The 15024-nt window shown below is 54.8% G+C and overlaps 2 protein-coding genes across 2 annotated transcripts in view; both read left to right on the top strand.

The window, feature by feature from the left end:
* Positions 1-309: 309 nt before the first annotated feature.
* On the top strand, positions 310-13447 carry LOC119101720 (exostosin-3). Its single transcript, XM_037225135.1, has 14 exons — positions 310-642; positions 1060-1183; positions 6432-6583; positions 7584-7925; positions 8178-8193; positions 8431-8609; positions 8860-8994; positions 9475-9685; positions 10168-10298; positions 10751-10876; positions 11320-11447; positions 11878-12002; positions 12539-12687; positions 13186-13447. The coding sequence occupies exons 1-14, from the start codon at positions 466-468 to the stop codon at positions 13393-13395; spliced, it is 2205 nt and encodes a 734-aa protein (XP_037081030.1). The 5' UTR covers positions 310-465; the 3' UTR covers positions 13396-13447.
* An 843-nt stretch (positions 13448-14290) lies between these two features.
* LOC119101717 (exostosin-3-like) overlaps positions 14291-15024 on the top strand; it is a 9966-nt gene continuing 9232 nt past the window's right edge. The window contains 1 exon segment of the mRNA XM_037225133.1: positions 14291-14366. Coding sequence (XP_037081028.1) covers positions 14291-14366 — 76 coding nt within the window.

Here is a 15024-nt window from a genome sequence, read left to right as displayed (position 1 = left end):
CCAAAAACAAGCTACCAAGCGCCAGAATGGTCTTAAAATTCTAGCTTCTTTTCTGATATGGTCCAGCTTAAATCACATGTAAGCCTGGCGGCAACATAAATTTTTTTTATATAAGCTTATCATATGGCAAGCTAGAGGATACATTTTAACCTTGAAATTAAAATATATACTTGGTGTATAGTAGGCAATAACTGACTTATTTGTCCAGTACTCCAGTAGTTATTTTTTTAGCTGTAACCAATGTGAATCAAGGATGTAACCCAAACAAGCCCTCCTTATTGACTAAGGACCAGACTTGTGGCCTTGCATGAGATGGTGTGTTGTTCCGGGGTGGCATATATGTCCGTTGTGACGGCTTCTTAGGTGGTTGCTGATGTTAGATATCTTTATGTAAGCGGTTTTGTGGTTGTGGTTTAAGCAAGATGTGACGAATAGTTTTCAAGAAAAGCCGCAAAGCATCCTGCCATGAGCCTCACCGAGATGGCGTATACAAATGAATTTCATCACCAGAGAACTCAAGACAATTCATGTGTTGCTCGGACAATCAGCTATTTGATTCACATGAAGCTGTCAACTCTAGTATTCATCCTTATCATACTTCTGATATCCATCCCACTGATGATGCATTATTATGTGTCTCAGGTATGTTGTAATATTATGATTTTAGGTGTATGGTTCCATCCATGTGGTGGAATGGGCGGGAAGGCATTTTATGTATGCATGTGTGCAGTATTTAGGGTCTTCATTGATGTATACCTTTGCTGCAAGTCATGTGATGGTTGCATGGCACAACAATTGTTAGCAATGGGTTTTGCTGTTTTATTTGACAGTGCGGAATCTTTGCATTTCTTGTGCCGGTTTTTAATGATACCATTTTTGTCTTCCGGACAGTGTCACAGGAACTATGACATAGGGATTGAGCAATTGGATGGAGAGGTTTGTCTGGAATCTAGGCTAGAAATCAGCATTGCTTTCCAAATTTTCCAGTACACAGTCATTGCTGTATGGTAATATATTATTTTATGGCTTCTTTTCATGCACCATGGTTTATTCTTTCAGATTCTTGCTCATCAGGGTCAGGTGGCTCAGAAGTCCCACCCTTTGGTCACCAGTATGAGCTTGCACAGTGATAGCTCTTCAGCCCACATGAAGAGTCGCATAGATGAGATGAACCGCATCAAAAGTAAGTGGCTAAAGGCATTGTAAAGTTTCAAGATGCATTTTAACCCTTTGGAATCACCCATGCCCATCTTGCAATAGTTATTTATGAGAATCTCAAGATACAGCAATCAAGCAGGTTGATTTTTAATAGGCTGGGATGATGCCTAGACAGTTTTGATCACAGCTTCACACCTCCCAGGTCTAATCTTGATGTGGTGTTTTGATACTCATGTCATATTTCAAGCCATGCAATAATATAGACTGCATTGTTAGGTATTTTAATGTGTCAACAATATATTTGATGATATGCTTTGTGATCCTCCTGTGCAAGTCCAGCCCCTGTGTAAAAGCTTCGTCATCCCTGAAGCAAAGAGCATAAGAGATGTTAATGTTAATTATGTCAGTTGTTAACTTCAGTGTTCAGTCCTGATATTAATATTGTGATGCATATGATGCACCAAACTGTAAATAGAACTGATTTCATTTATTGAAATGTATCCAGGAATGGACAAGGCTCAAAATCCACATTTTTTGTGTTCTTCTAGAGGTCTTGATTGCTTCCCTTTCATAACGAAGGGCATATTCAGTTTCAGCTTGTCAAGGTTAAAAAAGATTGCCATTTCATGAAGTTGTCAGGGAGAGGTTCAATGACAGCACTTATGGTTGTTTTTTAGGGTGGAGGGGCTGTATGATTTACTCAGTAGCTTAGGCTGCATGGTGGAGGCTACTGACTCACTCTGGTGAGGAGAGAGGCAGTGTGGAGATCAAACAGCATACCTTTGGGTTCCCAGGCACTAGGTGGGACCACTGAGTTGCTGGCACCCTGGCTACCTTGCTGCAACATTGCATAGCTATATTTACTGTAAAATATTTGAGAGCTATTGCACCTTGTAATTGTGTTGAATCAGAAATTCATTTCATGTTATTGCTGGGAATGCTTTGTTTATATGGGACAATTGAGGCTTGTCTCATTATGTCTTTTTTTCTTTGGCTATCTCAATAATGATCATAGCATTTCTTGATTTGTTTGTCCTCTTTGATAGTTCAGATTGTTAGAGTGGTTGCCTTCTGATTCACTCATTCATGGTAGGGTGGGCTCGAGTTGCTTTAGACGCTCGCTATTTGTCTCGGACAGGGACAACCTACGGTCGGTCCCGTGGCATGGGACACTAAAGGTCAAGTGACGTCAGAGGGCAGAACGGACGGTGTCGAACGTTGCGACACGCTAGCTTTCGCCGAAATGTTACTTCCATCTGGAATTTTGCGATCGTGTGGTGGGGCCAGGGCTTGCGCGACAAGCACGAACGTGGACTTTGGTCTTTAAATTCATCCTGTCAAAAGTTTCGGGCCAAACCTTAAAGCAAAATAAGGAATTGCAGCAGTAGAGATAACCGATCGGTTTATTATCGAGCTATGGTTGGGCGTCGGACCACCTTTGTTGACAAATAAATGCATTGCAGGAGAACAGGCATGACCGAAAGATCGTTTATCAAGCTATAGTTGGTGGTCAAATGATCTAAGCAATCATCATTATCACATCAGTACTAAAGTGTGTGTCTCCCACAGCATATGGGGCAGACAGAAGCACGCTTATGCTTTTATATCCTTCACTCGTCCGCTCCACACTGGATTACGCATGCTTTGTGTAAGATAGCGCGTCCAAATCCAGCAAGCGTGTTGTTGACACCGTCCACCATACTGCCATTCGTATTGCTACTGGACGTTCCGCACATCACCTTCCGTCAGCCTTTTAACGGAGGCACACGAGCCACCACTTTCGATGAGGAGGAAAATGCTCGGCATACGTTATGCCTTAAAGCTGCGGCAGTTCCCACTTCATCCGACATATTCTGCAGTATTTTCTCGGATTACCGTAAGTTCCCTTCGTCATGGGCCGCAGCAGCACGCTTTAGCTTTTGGTTTCCGAATGAGAGCCTTATTGCTGGAGGGCGGAATTCCTTTTCGAGGTGCAAAGCAAGTAAGCCACCTGGCTTCTCCTCCTTGACAAGTGACCATACCCTTCATTGACACCTGGCTTACGGAAATTAGGAAAAAAAGACGCCACACCACACCTAATGAGATCCAGGGCACTTGAGCTTCTGTCGTGTTATGAAGGATACAGTCTGACGTACACAGACGGATCCAAATCTCGGATGGCGTGGGTTGTGCGTTCATCAGCGGTTCCGTCGCTCGATCGTTCTCGTTACCGGCCCACTCGTCAGTTTTCATAGCGGAATTAATTGCGACTACCAAGGCGATATGTTCATAGAAGTTGGTGAATAATCTTCCCACGCCATTTTTACAGATTCACTGAGCAGGCTCTCTGCACTGAAGTCTTTTTATCCATGATGTCCCCTTATACAGGACATTTTATCACGCCTGACACAGTTGAATCGGGTTGGAAAGAGAGTTGCCCTGTGCTGGATCCCCAGTCACGTCGGTATCGTGGGCAACGAGTTGGCTGATGCTGCTGCCAAGCGAGCAGCGGTGGCACCATATACCCGGTTTTTTCCTATCCCTGCCAGATATTTCTACCCGGCAGTCAAGACCTTCCTGAGAAGCAAATTGCAGCGTCGTTGGGACCAGGTGGGCGGCAATAAGCTCAAGGCGATGAAAACCGAGTTGGGCTTGTGGTCGTCATGCTCTCGCAGTGTGCGGTGGGAATAAGTGGTTTTACGCAGGTTGCGTATTGGGCATACGTATGCCACCTATGGCCATCTGTTGCATGGAGCTGACAGACCCCCTATGCCAGCGGTGTGGTGCCGTTCTAACTGTCCACCATGTCATTGTATCATGTCCGTGCCTCATCGAAGAACGACGACGTCACTTTGGTCCGCAGGCTTCGCCCCTGACGATTAGCGATGTGCTCGGGGACAGTTCCTCCCTTCTTGATTCCAAACAACTCTTTTCGTTCTTAAAAAATATTGATTTCCAAGTCATTTTCACACCGTACTAATTAAGTAAAAACATCGTTATGGGCGCAAAATGACCATTGAAGTCGACGCGCCCGAAAACACCAATGAACAACAACAACATTATCACATCAGGTTGTGATACCTGATGTTAGGCACAGATGTCCGTGGCAGATTTCTTCGCATATTGCCTGAGGATGATCTGCTTTGGGGACATTTCAGTACTTAAATCATTGTATCGTATGCAAAGCTTTGTATCCCACTCTGCATATGCTATTTCTTCGCGCGCTGATGAACCAGTGATGATGACTTGCGCCGAATGGCAAAATTTTGCACTGACGAAGGTGCATTTCGTAATATTATGCATCTGCTAAACGTGATTTAGCTAAAAAGGCATGCAGTTTAATATGTTTTGGCTTTCGAAAGATCATTTTTGACGCGGAGAGCCTCAAAAGGCCTAAATTTGCTCGAAGTCCCGAGACAGCACGATAAAGGACGATTAAGGTCGTTCGAACTGTTGGCAGTGGGCTAATTGACGCCATCTGTCGGAACAAATACGTTTTCAATAAATAACCAACTTAAGCTCGCATGCAGGGATATATTCGGGCTCAATAAAAGAAAAGAAAAATCCGAACATTATTGTCAACTCTACCGAGAACTAAGGGTTACATTGAATTTCAGAAGTCCTACATCGATTTTAGAGCAAGGCCACCTATTAATTATTTTGTTGATAAGCAACCAATTCAATGCACATTGAGTTTGGAATCATAAGACATGCTACAAACAACGGTGCTAAATGTATCAAAATATGATGACGACGTTGGTACCCGATGTTACAAACAACAGTGCTTAGAGTGTCGAAACACAATGATGACATTGATATCCAGAAGCTTTCGCACGTCGCGGACATCGCCGTTTTGTTGAAGGCTCCTAAAAAGACAGCGATATAGAGGAGCTGAGTGCTAACGCGTGACATATTCAGGTACCGAGTAGCATAGCGCGCAATCCAGCCACGGAAACCTAAGAAGAACTTGTCGACAACGTAACATCATTGCATCATTTCTCTTGCCCGCTGAGCGGTTGGCCTCTCGAATCGGATTGGATGCACGCCACTTTCTGCCACTTTGTCTCGTGTCTCAGACCAGCGTCCCAGTCCGTGTCGCACAAAGTTCGAGTGTCACTGGATCTGAGTCTGTTCCGACCTTGAGCCGCCGCTTAAGGACCCGCCCGCCAGCTGATCATGTTCGGCCGCGAGTTGGAGCATGACTCCACAGACTCGCCAAACAAGCGTTCCAGTCAGTCTTGTTTGTTAGGGCATGAGCGAGCACTGGCTGGTCGTTTGCTGTCCTACACTAGTCTGGTTGTGACGAACGATTTAAGGATTACCATTACCCGGCCACTAGTAACTCTTGCTGCAGAATCCCTCCACGTGGGTTTGAATGAGCCCGGTGAGCTTGTGAGCATTGTGTGTCTGGTAAGGCAAGACGTGCTGAACCACGTTTAGAAAATAATGGGCGAAATGCGCGCGGAGGAAAAGGCAGCTCACTCATGCCAGCCCTGAAACAGATGGCTGCTGTAATAATTTACTTGTCGGCGAGGGAGGTGGTTCCTATCGTTTCCGAGCGTCGCGTGCAGGTGATGACTGACGATCACAGAGAAAGGCACAGATCACATTGCAGTTGGTACGTCCTTGATACCCAATAAATAGCAACAAATTGCAGAGAAAGTTACATGAAATACACGGGGGCATAAGACTTAGAGAGTTTGAGTTAAAGACGTAGAGAGGTGCGAAAAGAAGATGCAAAATCCCCGAGTGCAAACGGAGGGGCCACAGTGCATTTGATTCCATGGCAGCATGTTTTGAGCGACTTTTGTGACGTTGCCTTGTGCAAATGCGCAGCGATCTCGTACTGCCGCGGTTGCCAAGAGCCAAGTTTTGGCTATTATGTGAAGTTTTGACAGATGAATATGGGCATCGTAAGATTAAGCGCTATACTCCGCGTGCCAATGTGGCTTCCCACAACAAAGGCGTGAAAAGCATTTGTAGCTCAGACGGCCGAAACAACAGAACATAATAATCATCCAAAAACAATGCTGGGAAAATGCGATGCGGAGCCTTGTGTAGCGACGCGGCCTGAGATGTCACTGCTCGCAAATACAGCAGCACATTGCGACAACTCTCATGCTGTCTTACGGTTGGCTACGATGCATGTCCGCTCATCTCAGACCGTAGAGAAACCTTGTCCTTGCCTCATGCTTTATTATTGAGCTGAAGCTGAGATTTATTTACCAAATACACACCGCAATGACGTGAGTCGTTCTCTGCCATCGCCAACCGATACCTTTTATTTCCTGCAGACTCTGTCAGCAACGAACTGATGCAGCTGGAGGCGAAACGGAACAAGCTGCACCAGTCGATCGAGACATACAGCAGCCGGATAGACGAACTGAAGCAGAACCTGGCGCGTCTACAGCTCGAGTACGAGCGGCTCAAGTACAGTGTCGAGCAGGTACAGAAGTGACCGCAAGTCCAACCGGCAGCTGGCTTCATCTGCCGGCCCCAGTTCGGGCCTCTGGCGGTCGTCGACACGGGCCTTTGCGACGCGGAGACTGTGGTTCCACGGCCGGTCATACCGTTCAGTCGGTTTGGCTTCACCGTGGTCAGCTTGGATGTGGTCGATCCAGTTTCGGTGTATCGTTAGGATACCTTCCCTCAGCGTCGTGTTGGTACGACTCCCTTGCCTGCCAATTCCACGCCCGATGTGCAAGAGGAGAAGTTCAACAACAACTGGGGATGGCAGGTCTGGCTAAACAAGGCCGTCTCTATGCAACGTTTCATATATGGGCGACGTAACGTGAGTTCAAGTTAACACACGCCACCTTTTACTGCCAAGGGTCAACGCGAAGCCATCTGGCTTTACTCCATGATCCGTCATAGCTTTTACCGGGACTTTCTTGTCTCGCCAAGTACCAGATGCTATTGATCGAATGTGATAGCTCCACTGACCTTGCTCTGTGCGACTCCTATTACGTGACGTGACGAGACTCTAGCCACCTCAGGTCCTCACATTACAACGGACACCTACCGGTCCTTTTGGTTGCTGGTGTCCTGTGTCGTCGTTTGCTGTTTTGCCGTCTCCCAGTCCAGGTGCTGTTCGGTTGCCAACGGCTGTGTCGCCCGTGATAGCGCGCGCTATTTATTCGCTGTGATGCGTGAAGGGTGCTTGCTGTGCCGTGTCCTGGCGTGCTGTTGGAACAGGGGGCGTAGCAGCAGCAGTCGTTGCTCTACATTCTTATCAGTTCCTGCGAGGGCGTCACGCTGGTAAGGTACCGCTGCGTGCTATTGCCTGCTTCAATTGGCATGTTGTCGTCTCGACTGCCGCGGGACTGTGCCTGTATAACGCGCTGTAGTCCGCTGTGTCCCCGTCCCCGTCCCCGTATGCCTGATGGGGGGGGGGGGGGGTGAGGGGGCCAGGGCACGCACCCTGACGCCGTGCCGCTCGTCGGCAGGCGCGCGCGACGCAGCGCGAGGCGGCCGAGCGGGACACGCCGCTGCTGGCGATGCCGCGGCCGCTGCAGCCGGAGCTGGGTCCCCGCGCGCCGCTGCCGCCGCCGGCGGCCGCCGACGCCCGCCACTGCTCGCTGGCCGACTGCTGGGACTACTCGCGCTGTCCACTCACTGGCGGCTTCACCTTCTTCCTGTACCGGCTGGAGGCGTCGGGCGACGCAGACGCCAGCCGGCTGCACGAAGCGCTACGCAGCAACGCGCAGTGGCGGCCGGAGGCCGCGCGCGTCTGTGCGTTCGTGCTGGTGCTGGGTGGTGCGACGACGCCGGCCGAGCTGCGCCGCCAACTGGCCGCCGCGCCGCACTGGGCCGGCGACGGCCGCAATCACCTGCTGGTGGCGGTCGGCGCGGCGGCGGCCGACGCGCTCGACGCCGTCGACACGGGCCGCGCCGTGCTGGTGCGCTCGGACGCCGGCGCGGAGCCGCGGCCCGGCTTCGACTTGGTGCTGCCGAGCGTGGACGGGCCGCTGCGTGACGTGGCCTGGCAGACGGCGCCGCCGCTCGTGCCGGCCCGGCGCGCCCTGCTCGTCACGTTCGAGGGCGAGCTGGCCGACGGCGAGGACGCGATGCGCGCCGCGGCGCTCACCAACGCGCTTCGGCCGCTGGCACACGCGCACACGCACGACGCTGTGCACCTGGTGTCCACGTGCCCGCCGGCAGCGCCGGCGGCGCCTGGCGGCCGTGGCTGGCGGCTCTGCGGCTCGGCCGAGCAGCGGGCCGCACGCCTCAGCAATGCCACGTTCGCGTTGCTGCCGGCGCCGGCTGGCGGCGGCGCGCGCCGACTGACCGAAGCGCTGCGCGCCGGCGCCGTACCCGTGCTGCTGGGCGAGTGGCCGCTGCCGCTGGACGGACCGCTCGACTGGCGGCGCGCCGTACTGCGCGTGGCCGAGCCGCGTCTGCCCGAGCTGCACTACCTGCTGCGCACGCTCACCGACGCCGACATCCTCAGCTACCGGCGCAACGGCAGGGAGGTGAGCACGTGTTCCGGGCAGGGCGGCAGCCGGCGTGGAGGCCGCCGAACGTCGGTGTTGAGGTGAAGTAGATACCGCTATGGGCCAGTGTCCGCGGAGATTCTCCTGTCATCGCCATCACCTTGGCATTATATATTGGCAGCGCTCGATGAGTCAACCTGCGTTTCACGTGCCTTTAGTACTGTGGCGTGCCGCTAATCCGCGCGCGTGTCCTGTCGCCATTCCGATGTACGCCTCTCTCCGCGGCCAGTTCTGGGAGCATTACCTGAGCTCGGCCAAGGCGGTGGCGGACGCGGTGCTGACGCAGTTCGCTGAGAGGCTGGAGCTGCCGCCGCCGCCCGCCCTCGGCGTCAAGGCTGGAAGCGCCTTCAACGACACGTTCCAGGTACGGTACGGACGGACACGCGTACGGTGCATAGTGGAACGTTGTGGGAAGAACACGGGGTCTTCTGTCTTAATTTCATTTCGCGTAGATTTCCACGTGCTTTAGCCTCACCCGACCAGTTGATATTGCGCTAGGTATAATACCAACTAACGACTAGGGCTGCCTATCCGGCTAGGCATGATACACTGGTTTATTATTATAGATGCCCATTGAGGCAGACGTTAGTTGAATGTAAAAGCACTCGTGGTTGCCGCTGGCTCGTGAATGGGATAACCAGCCACTCGTGATGAATTGTGGACGTGGATTTGAGCAGCGCGTCGTCGCAGCCGCCGGTGTGCGGCTGCCCGTCCGTGCGCCCCCTGATGCGGCGTGGCTGTCCATATGATTCCGTCCCCGCCGTCGCTTCATCTCACCACCGCGCTGGCCGACCTTCCCCGAGCCGGCGTCCCGTGACCCGGCCCGCCTCCCGGCCCGTTTCAGCGGTTGACCGTGGACGTTCAGCTCAGCAGCCTGGACCTGGACGAGTACCTGGGGCCGATCGAGTCGCCGCTGGCCTCGGACCGCTTCCAGCGCAACTTCACCACACCGCGGCTGGACACGTACGCGCGCTGGAACCTGTTCCTGGCGCCGCACCGACTGTACCCGGCCGTGCCGTACGGTGACGTGCTGCCGGCCGAGGCCAAATTTGTAGGTGAGCCCGGCAGCGGCGGCGCGCGGCCCGTCGGTGGGGCCAAGGAAGCCGACGAGTGCTGGCACTGGTGACATCGGGGAGCTGTTTTGGACCATGTGACGTCAGGTTGGGTGGTGGTGTGCTCTCATTGCTGCGCTGAGGGCCGTTGGGATGTAAATGTTGTGGATGCTCTCAACGTTCAGTCCTGGTTTCGGCTTCGTTGTTTACTTCGCTTTTCGTCGGGGACCACCGGAACAAGCTTGCATGCGGGAAGTTTTATTTTTAGCTACCGGCCATGAACAGGTCAGATGTGAGCCACAAATGTTTGGCCACAGTCAGGCGCCAGTATTTGGGAGCCGCTACACCATTTAAACGACTTCACCGGCCCACTTCGCCCTGAGCGCGTGCGTGCGCGGACGAGACGTGAACGGAGCCACACCACGCCACATCGGTGGCCGGCGCTAGGAGAGGTGCTAACAGGGTGGGCGGCGGCGCGCCGACAGGCCCGCGGCTCGGCTTCCGGCCGGTGGCGTCCGGCGAGGGTGGCAGCGGCAAGGAGTTCAGCGAGGCGCTCGGAGGCAACTCGCCGCACGAGCAGTTCACCGTTGTCATGCTCACCTACCGACGAGAGCAGGTCAGTGGCGGTCAGGGCCGCCAGCGAGATCACGTCCTGCTGCCGGGGTGGTGGGAGAGCGCAAGGTGCAGTCAGCCGATGAATTCGCGCTGCAAGAACGAATATCGAAGTGAATTTTGCCCGCTCTCTGCCTTGGTTTATGTTGTTGGTCAGGTTTTGCTCGAGGATGCAGTACTGTACTGATTTACCTCGATGCCACGCTATGTCACGTCTCCGAAACCTGTGACTACTTTCCTCCAGTCACATCATAGTCCGACAGCTGGGCTGATGCTGCACCGTCGCTGGGGTGTGCGCGCGCTGCACACTGAGTTATGGACGGGCCGACTGGCGTGTCTTGGCCGCCTGTGACGCCGGGCGTCGCCGCCGCGGCAGACGCCGGTGCCCGGCCGCGACCGGCCGCCTCCCTGCGGCCGCCCCGCGGCTCACTGCGCGCCGGCGCCGTCTGTCGGCAGGTGCTGATGAGCGCTCTGGGCCACCTGTACGGCCTGCCTTACCTCAACAAGGTGGTGGTGGTGTGGAACGCCCCCGAGTCGCCGTCCGACACGCTCCAGTGGCCCAGCGTCGGCGTGCCCGTGGAGGTGGGTTACCCCGCCGCGGAAGGGGGAAGAGGCGGCCTGCGACGGGTCCGGACCTGGCAACGCCCCGTGCCATTCCCGTGATTGTGGGATGTCGGCGAAATTTGACATGTCTGAGCACGTGTAGCGAATGAATAATGTGTGCTCGGGTACTCTGCATGGAGCGTGGTACACGCAGTCATGTATGCAAACATGTATGCAACATGCAATAAGCAATAAATACGCAATAATTTCATGCATCACTGTGGTCATATTTTCTGTGGCGTCTGATTCGAACGTCTTGAACAAGGCATTTAATCGAATGGGACCATCCACCATTTATTACCTTGTATCCGTGTGTTATCACCATTTTTCTGATAGTTACATGTTTTACGGCTGAGCACGTGTGTTTACATTTGCATTCCCATTTACTACTGATGTCGTGCCACCGACATTGTTTCCAACAGGTGGTCACGGTTGGCAAGAACAGCCTAAACAACCGGTTCCTCCCATTCGAAAACATCGAGACGGATGCCATTTTATCAATCGACGACGACGCACACCTGCGTCACGACGAGATTGTGTTCGGATTCCGGTGGGTGCGCGGCGGCCGCTGTCATGGACGTTACGGCGTCCTCACGCTGGGTGACTGGTCTCACTTTGCTATTAGGGTCTTTCATAAAAAACCCTGTACAGTTCGGCGTGCATGTGGCTTATAAATTCGTTCATCCGGTTTCACGAATTGCTGGAGTCGGGGCCCTTGCATTGTAGTGTGAACGCCCGGGAATTAGAATAAGTGCTATCCATGCATTGGAGAAGTGTGTGACGATAGAACCAAGAATATCTTAAACTGGGACGTTTTGGTGTTATTGGTGCAATGTAACGTCCAAGAAGCCTGTCATTAATGGGCCGGTGTGCCCGGGTCGGACGCCCGGTCCGCCCAGGTGTCGGGACTGTGTGCCGCCTGGCGGTGTACTGACGTGGTGGCACCCTGTGCAAGCACTGACCTGCGCCGACGGCCGCAGGGTGTGGCGCGAGCAGCGGGACCGACTGGTCGGCTTCCCGGGGCGCTACAACGCCTGGGACACCAAGCACGGCGGCTGGCACTACAACTCCAACTACTCGTGCGAGCTCTCCATGGTGCTGACAGGTAGGAGTGGGTGGCGTCCTGTGTCGTTTGAGTGGTGCGGCTTGCTTCGGTGGTGTTGGCTCGCCGGCTCGCTCTTGTCGAGCCCACTGCCTCGCTCGTGTCGAGGTCGCTGCCTCGCTCGTGTCGAGGTCGCAGCCTCGCTCGTGTCGAGTTCGCTGCCTCGCTCGCGTCGAGTTCACTGCCTCGCTCGTGTCGAGTTCGCTGCCTCGCTCGTGTCGAGGTCGCTGCCTCGCTCGTGTCGAGTTCGCTGCCTCGCTCGTGTCGAGCTCGCTGCCTCGCTCGTGTCAGGCTCGCTGCCTCGCCCGTGTCAGGCTCGCCGCCTCGCCCGTGTCAAGCTCGCCGCCTCGCCCGTGTCAGGCTCGCCGCCTCGCCCGTGTCGAGCTCGCTGCCTCGCTCACCAGCCTCTGACTGCCCCCGGGCGTCTCTGCCTCCGCCCGAGCTGGCTCGAGCCGGCGGTGGTGTGCCGTGTGTTGCATGCGGCGGGCGTTCTCAGTGCCGCCGGCCGGAGATCGTTCTCACGGCGCGCTGCCCGGCAGGTGCGGCGTTTTTCCACAAGTACTACGCGCACATGTACTCTGAGTGGATGCCCCAAGTGATCCGGGACAAGGTGGACGAGTACATGAACTGCGAGGATATCGCCATGAACTTCCTCATCTCGCACTTGACCCGGCAGCCGCCCGTCAAGGTGCGACGCGGCCCAGCTCATCACGCGCCACCGGCCAGGCGCGCTCGCACCGTGACGGGCTGCGCTTGATATGTGTGTTGGGAGGGAGCTCCACAGGGACTCCAAGCTGCGGATGGAAGTGTGCACCACGGACCTAGTAGGATGAGTACACTCAGTAAGACTCTAACGTTGCGATGTCATCTCATCCACTAGAAACTCCCCGACTACTGAATTCCTGGTCCCATGACTAGGTATGTCCAGGCCGTTTTACTTTGCGTTCAGTTGTGGACAGTTTGTCACATACGACCTGTGACGAGTTTTCACTTCGACTGCATTTCCACTAAGAATGGGAGCAAGATATCCCTTCCTGTCTGTCATCCGTTCCGGACTAGCGGCCGTGAGCCGTCTGTTTGACCACACCAATGTGCCACCAGGGCCGCATGCGCTCGGTACCTCTGGCTGTGACCTCCCATCGCCCCGTGGCGAGGCTGTGCCCTGAGCTCGGGTACGTTGTTTCAGGTGACCTCCCGCTGGACGTTCCGCTTGTCCCGCTGTCCAATGACGCTCTCCGAGGACGAGGAGCACTTCACCGAGCGCCACAAGTGTATCAACTTCTTCTCGCGCGTGTACGGCCACATGCCGCTGCTGAACACGCAGTTCCGCGTCGACTCGGTGCTCTTCAAGACGAGACTGCCGCCGGACAAGCAGAAGTGCTTCCGGTTCATCTAGCGACCCCGGTCGCGGAGTGCGGCCGGCAGTGGCCGTGCTCGGCGCGCGCCGCGGCGGCACTGATCGGCGCCGTCCGTCAGCCCGCGGCGCGTGGCGTTCGCCGGCGCCGGCGCCGGCCCCGGCCCGCTGCTGGGCGGCGGCTCCGCGGGGGCCCAGACGGATGGCGGGTAGCCGCATTACGCGCTCGAGCCCCGCCGGGAAGTGCAACCAACCAGCGGCCGGCGCCGCGGTCGTACACTCACGCTCGTGCAGAGCGCTTGCAACTCATCATTATGCTTTATCAATGTGATAATGGGACTAACAGGAACGGTCGCCACCTGTTGCAACGCCTTCATGTGTTCTCGTGTAGCGTGTCTCCCGTTGTCTCGCGGTTCGGTGGCTTGTATAACGCTGTGCACACAAGTACGTTGCCATACGGGGTCATATGTCCGCTTCACTGTCACCGGGGGGCGCGCTGGCCACGCCACGCTGGTCATGTGTGGCGTGCTCTGATCGGACTCCGTGACGTCCGGATCGCTTCCCTCGAGCTTGCGTTAGCCGCTGGCACTCGACGCTACCGCCAGCATCTCAACGGATGTTCGCGCTGTCGCCCCGGCGCGCTGCGCGCAATACGAATCAGAGATCAGACGCGTGTATTTGATGGCGGCTCGGCTCGGGCCCACCATGGCCCGTTCCCTGTCGCGCGAGACCGCTGCCACGCGTCTCGCACCGCTTCTGATCGGGCCGCGATCGGATGGCGGGCCGCCACGCGCCGGTCAAGCCCCCGGCCGTGTCATGTCACCACACAACCGGCACAAATGTCCGCCGTGTTTGACAGCACTATAAACCGCCCCTAAGGCGTGTCCACATTTCGTCTGCGTTAAAACCGACAGCCAATCATTTGACGGAGACCAGCATGAACACGCTTGATGTGGCGCGCCTGAGCCAATCACTTGACGAGACCAGCATGGACACGCTCAATGTGGCATCGCGCAAGCGCTGCGGCTTAAAACGAATATACGTAAGCAGATTTTCTACCATCTCATCACCATCATAAACAATTTACCGCAAGTGAGCGCACTTGTTGCGCGAACGTGACAAAACGAGTGGACTACGAGCACATTTGTTAAACACAACACCAAAAGCGACAAAGCCCGCCGCACCACTGCTAGGTCGACCGTAAGCCAACGACGAAACCTGTCATAAGCAGTCTACGCTACCAGCTGTATGCAGTCGTGAGGCGGTTCTACATCTACATCTAAAATTTGCCGCTTTTCGGTCGTACTTCAAGGGCCGTGCGGTATGGCTCGCGCTTGGCAATACAACCGGGCAAACTGCAGATGGCTGTGGTGCCGGCGCTTGACAAGACAGCTCTCACATACGCGATTACCAGTCTATGTGTAAATGTCATCTCCAGTTCCCCCATCAACCGAACTCTCACTAGGAAGTTCATAGTTTATGTACAGAATCATCGGTTCCCCAAGGGGCTTCGATTTCGTACAACTGAGGAGGCCAAGCTCCCATCGGGCGAGGTCGTTCGCGAACTCTTGGTGCGACCGCAGGCGGCGCCTGGTGAGCAACCGCATTAACTGAAGTCCCTGTTGGTGAGGATGAGCGGCGCCACCAGCGACCAGGTGTACAGGGCCAGGC

The sequence above is a fragment of the Pollicipes pollicipes genome, unplaced genomic scaffold, assembly GCF_011947565.3.
Source record: "Pollicipes pollicipes isolate AB1234 unplaced genomic scaffold, Ppol_2.1 Scaffold_4881;HRSCAF=5763_pilon_pilon_pilon, whole genome shotgun sequence".
NCBI classification, from domain to species: domain Eukaryota; kingdom Metazoa; phylum Arthropoda; class Thecostraca; order Pollicipedomorpha; family Pollicipedidae; genus Pollicipes; species Pollicipes pollicipes.
This window is presented reverse-complemented; position numbering and strand designations above follow the sequence as displayed.

What these genes read in the sequence shown, in the direction of transcription:
- LOC119101720 (XM_037225135.1), top strand. Translation starts at nt 466, where the DNA reads ATGAGCCTCACCGAGATGGCGTATACAAATGAATTTCATCACCAGAGA. An exon ending in TGCATTATTATGTGTCTCAG is followed by an intron (nt 643 to 1,059) that starts GTATGTTGTAAT and finishes TTATTCTTTCAG; the next exon opens with ATTCTTGCTCATCAGGGTCA. An exon ending in GCGTCGGCGTGCCCGTGGAG is followed by an intron (nt 10,877 to 11,319) that starts GTGGGTTACCCC and finishes TGTTTCCAACAG; the next exon opens with GTGGTCACGGTTGGCAAGAA.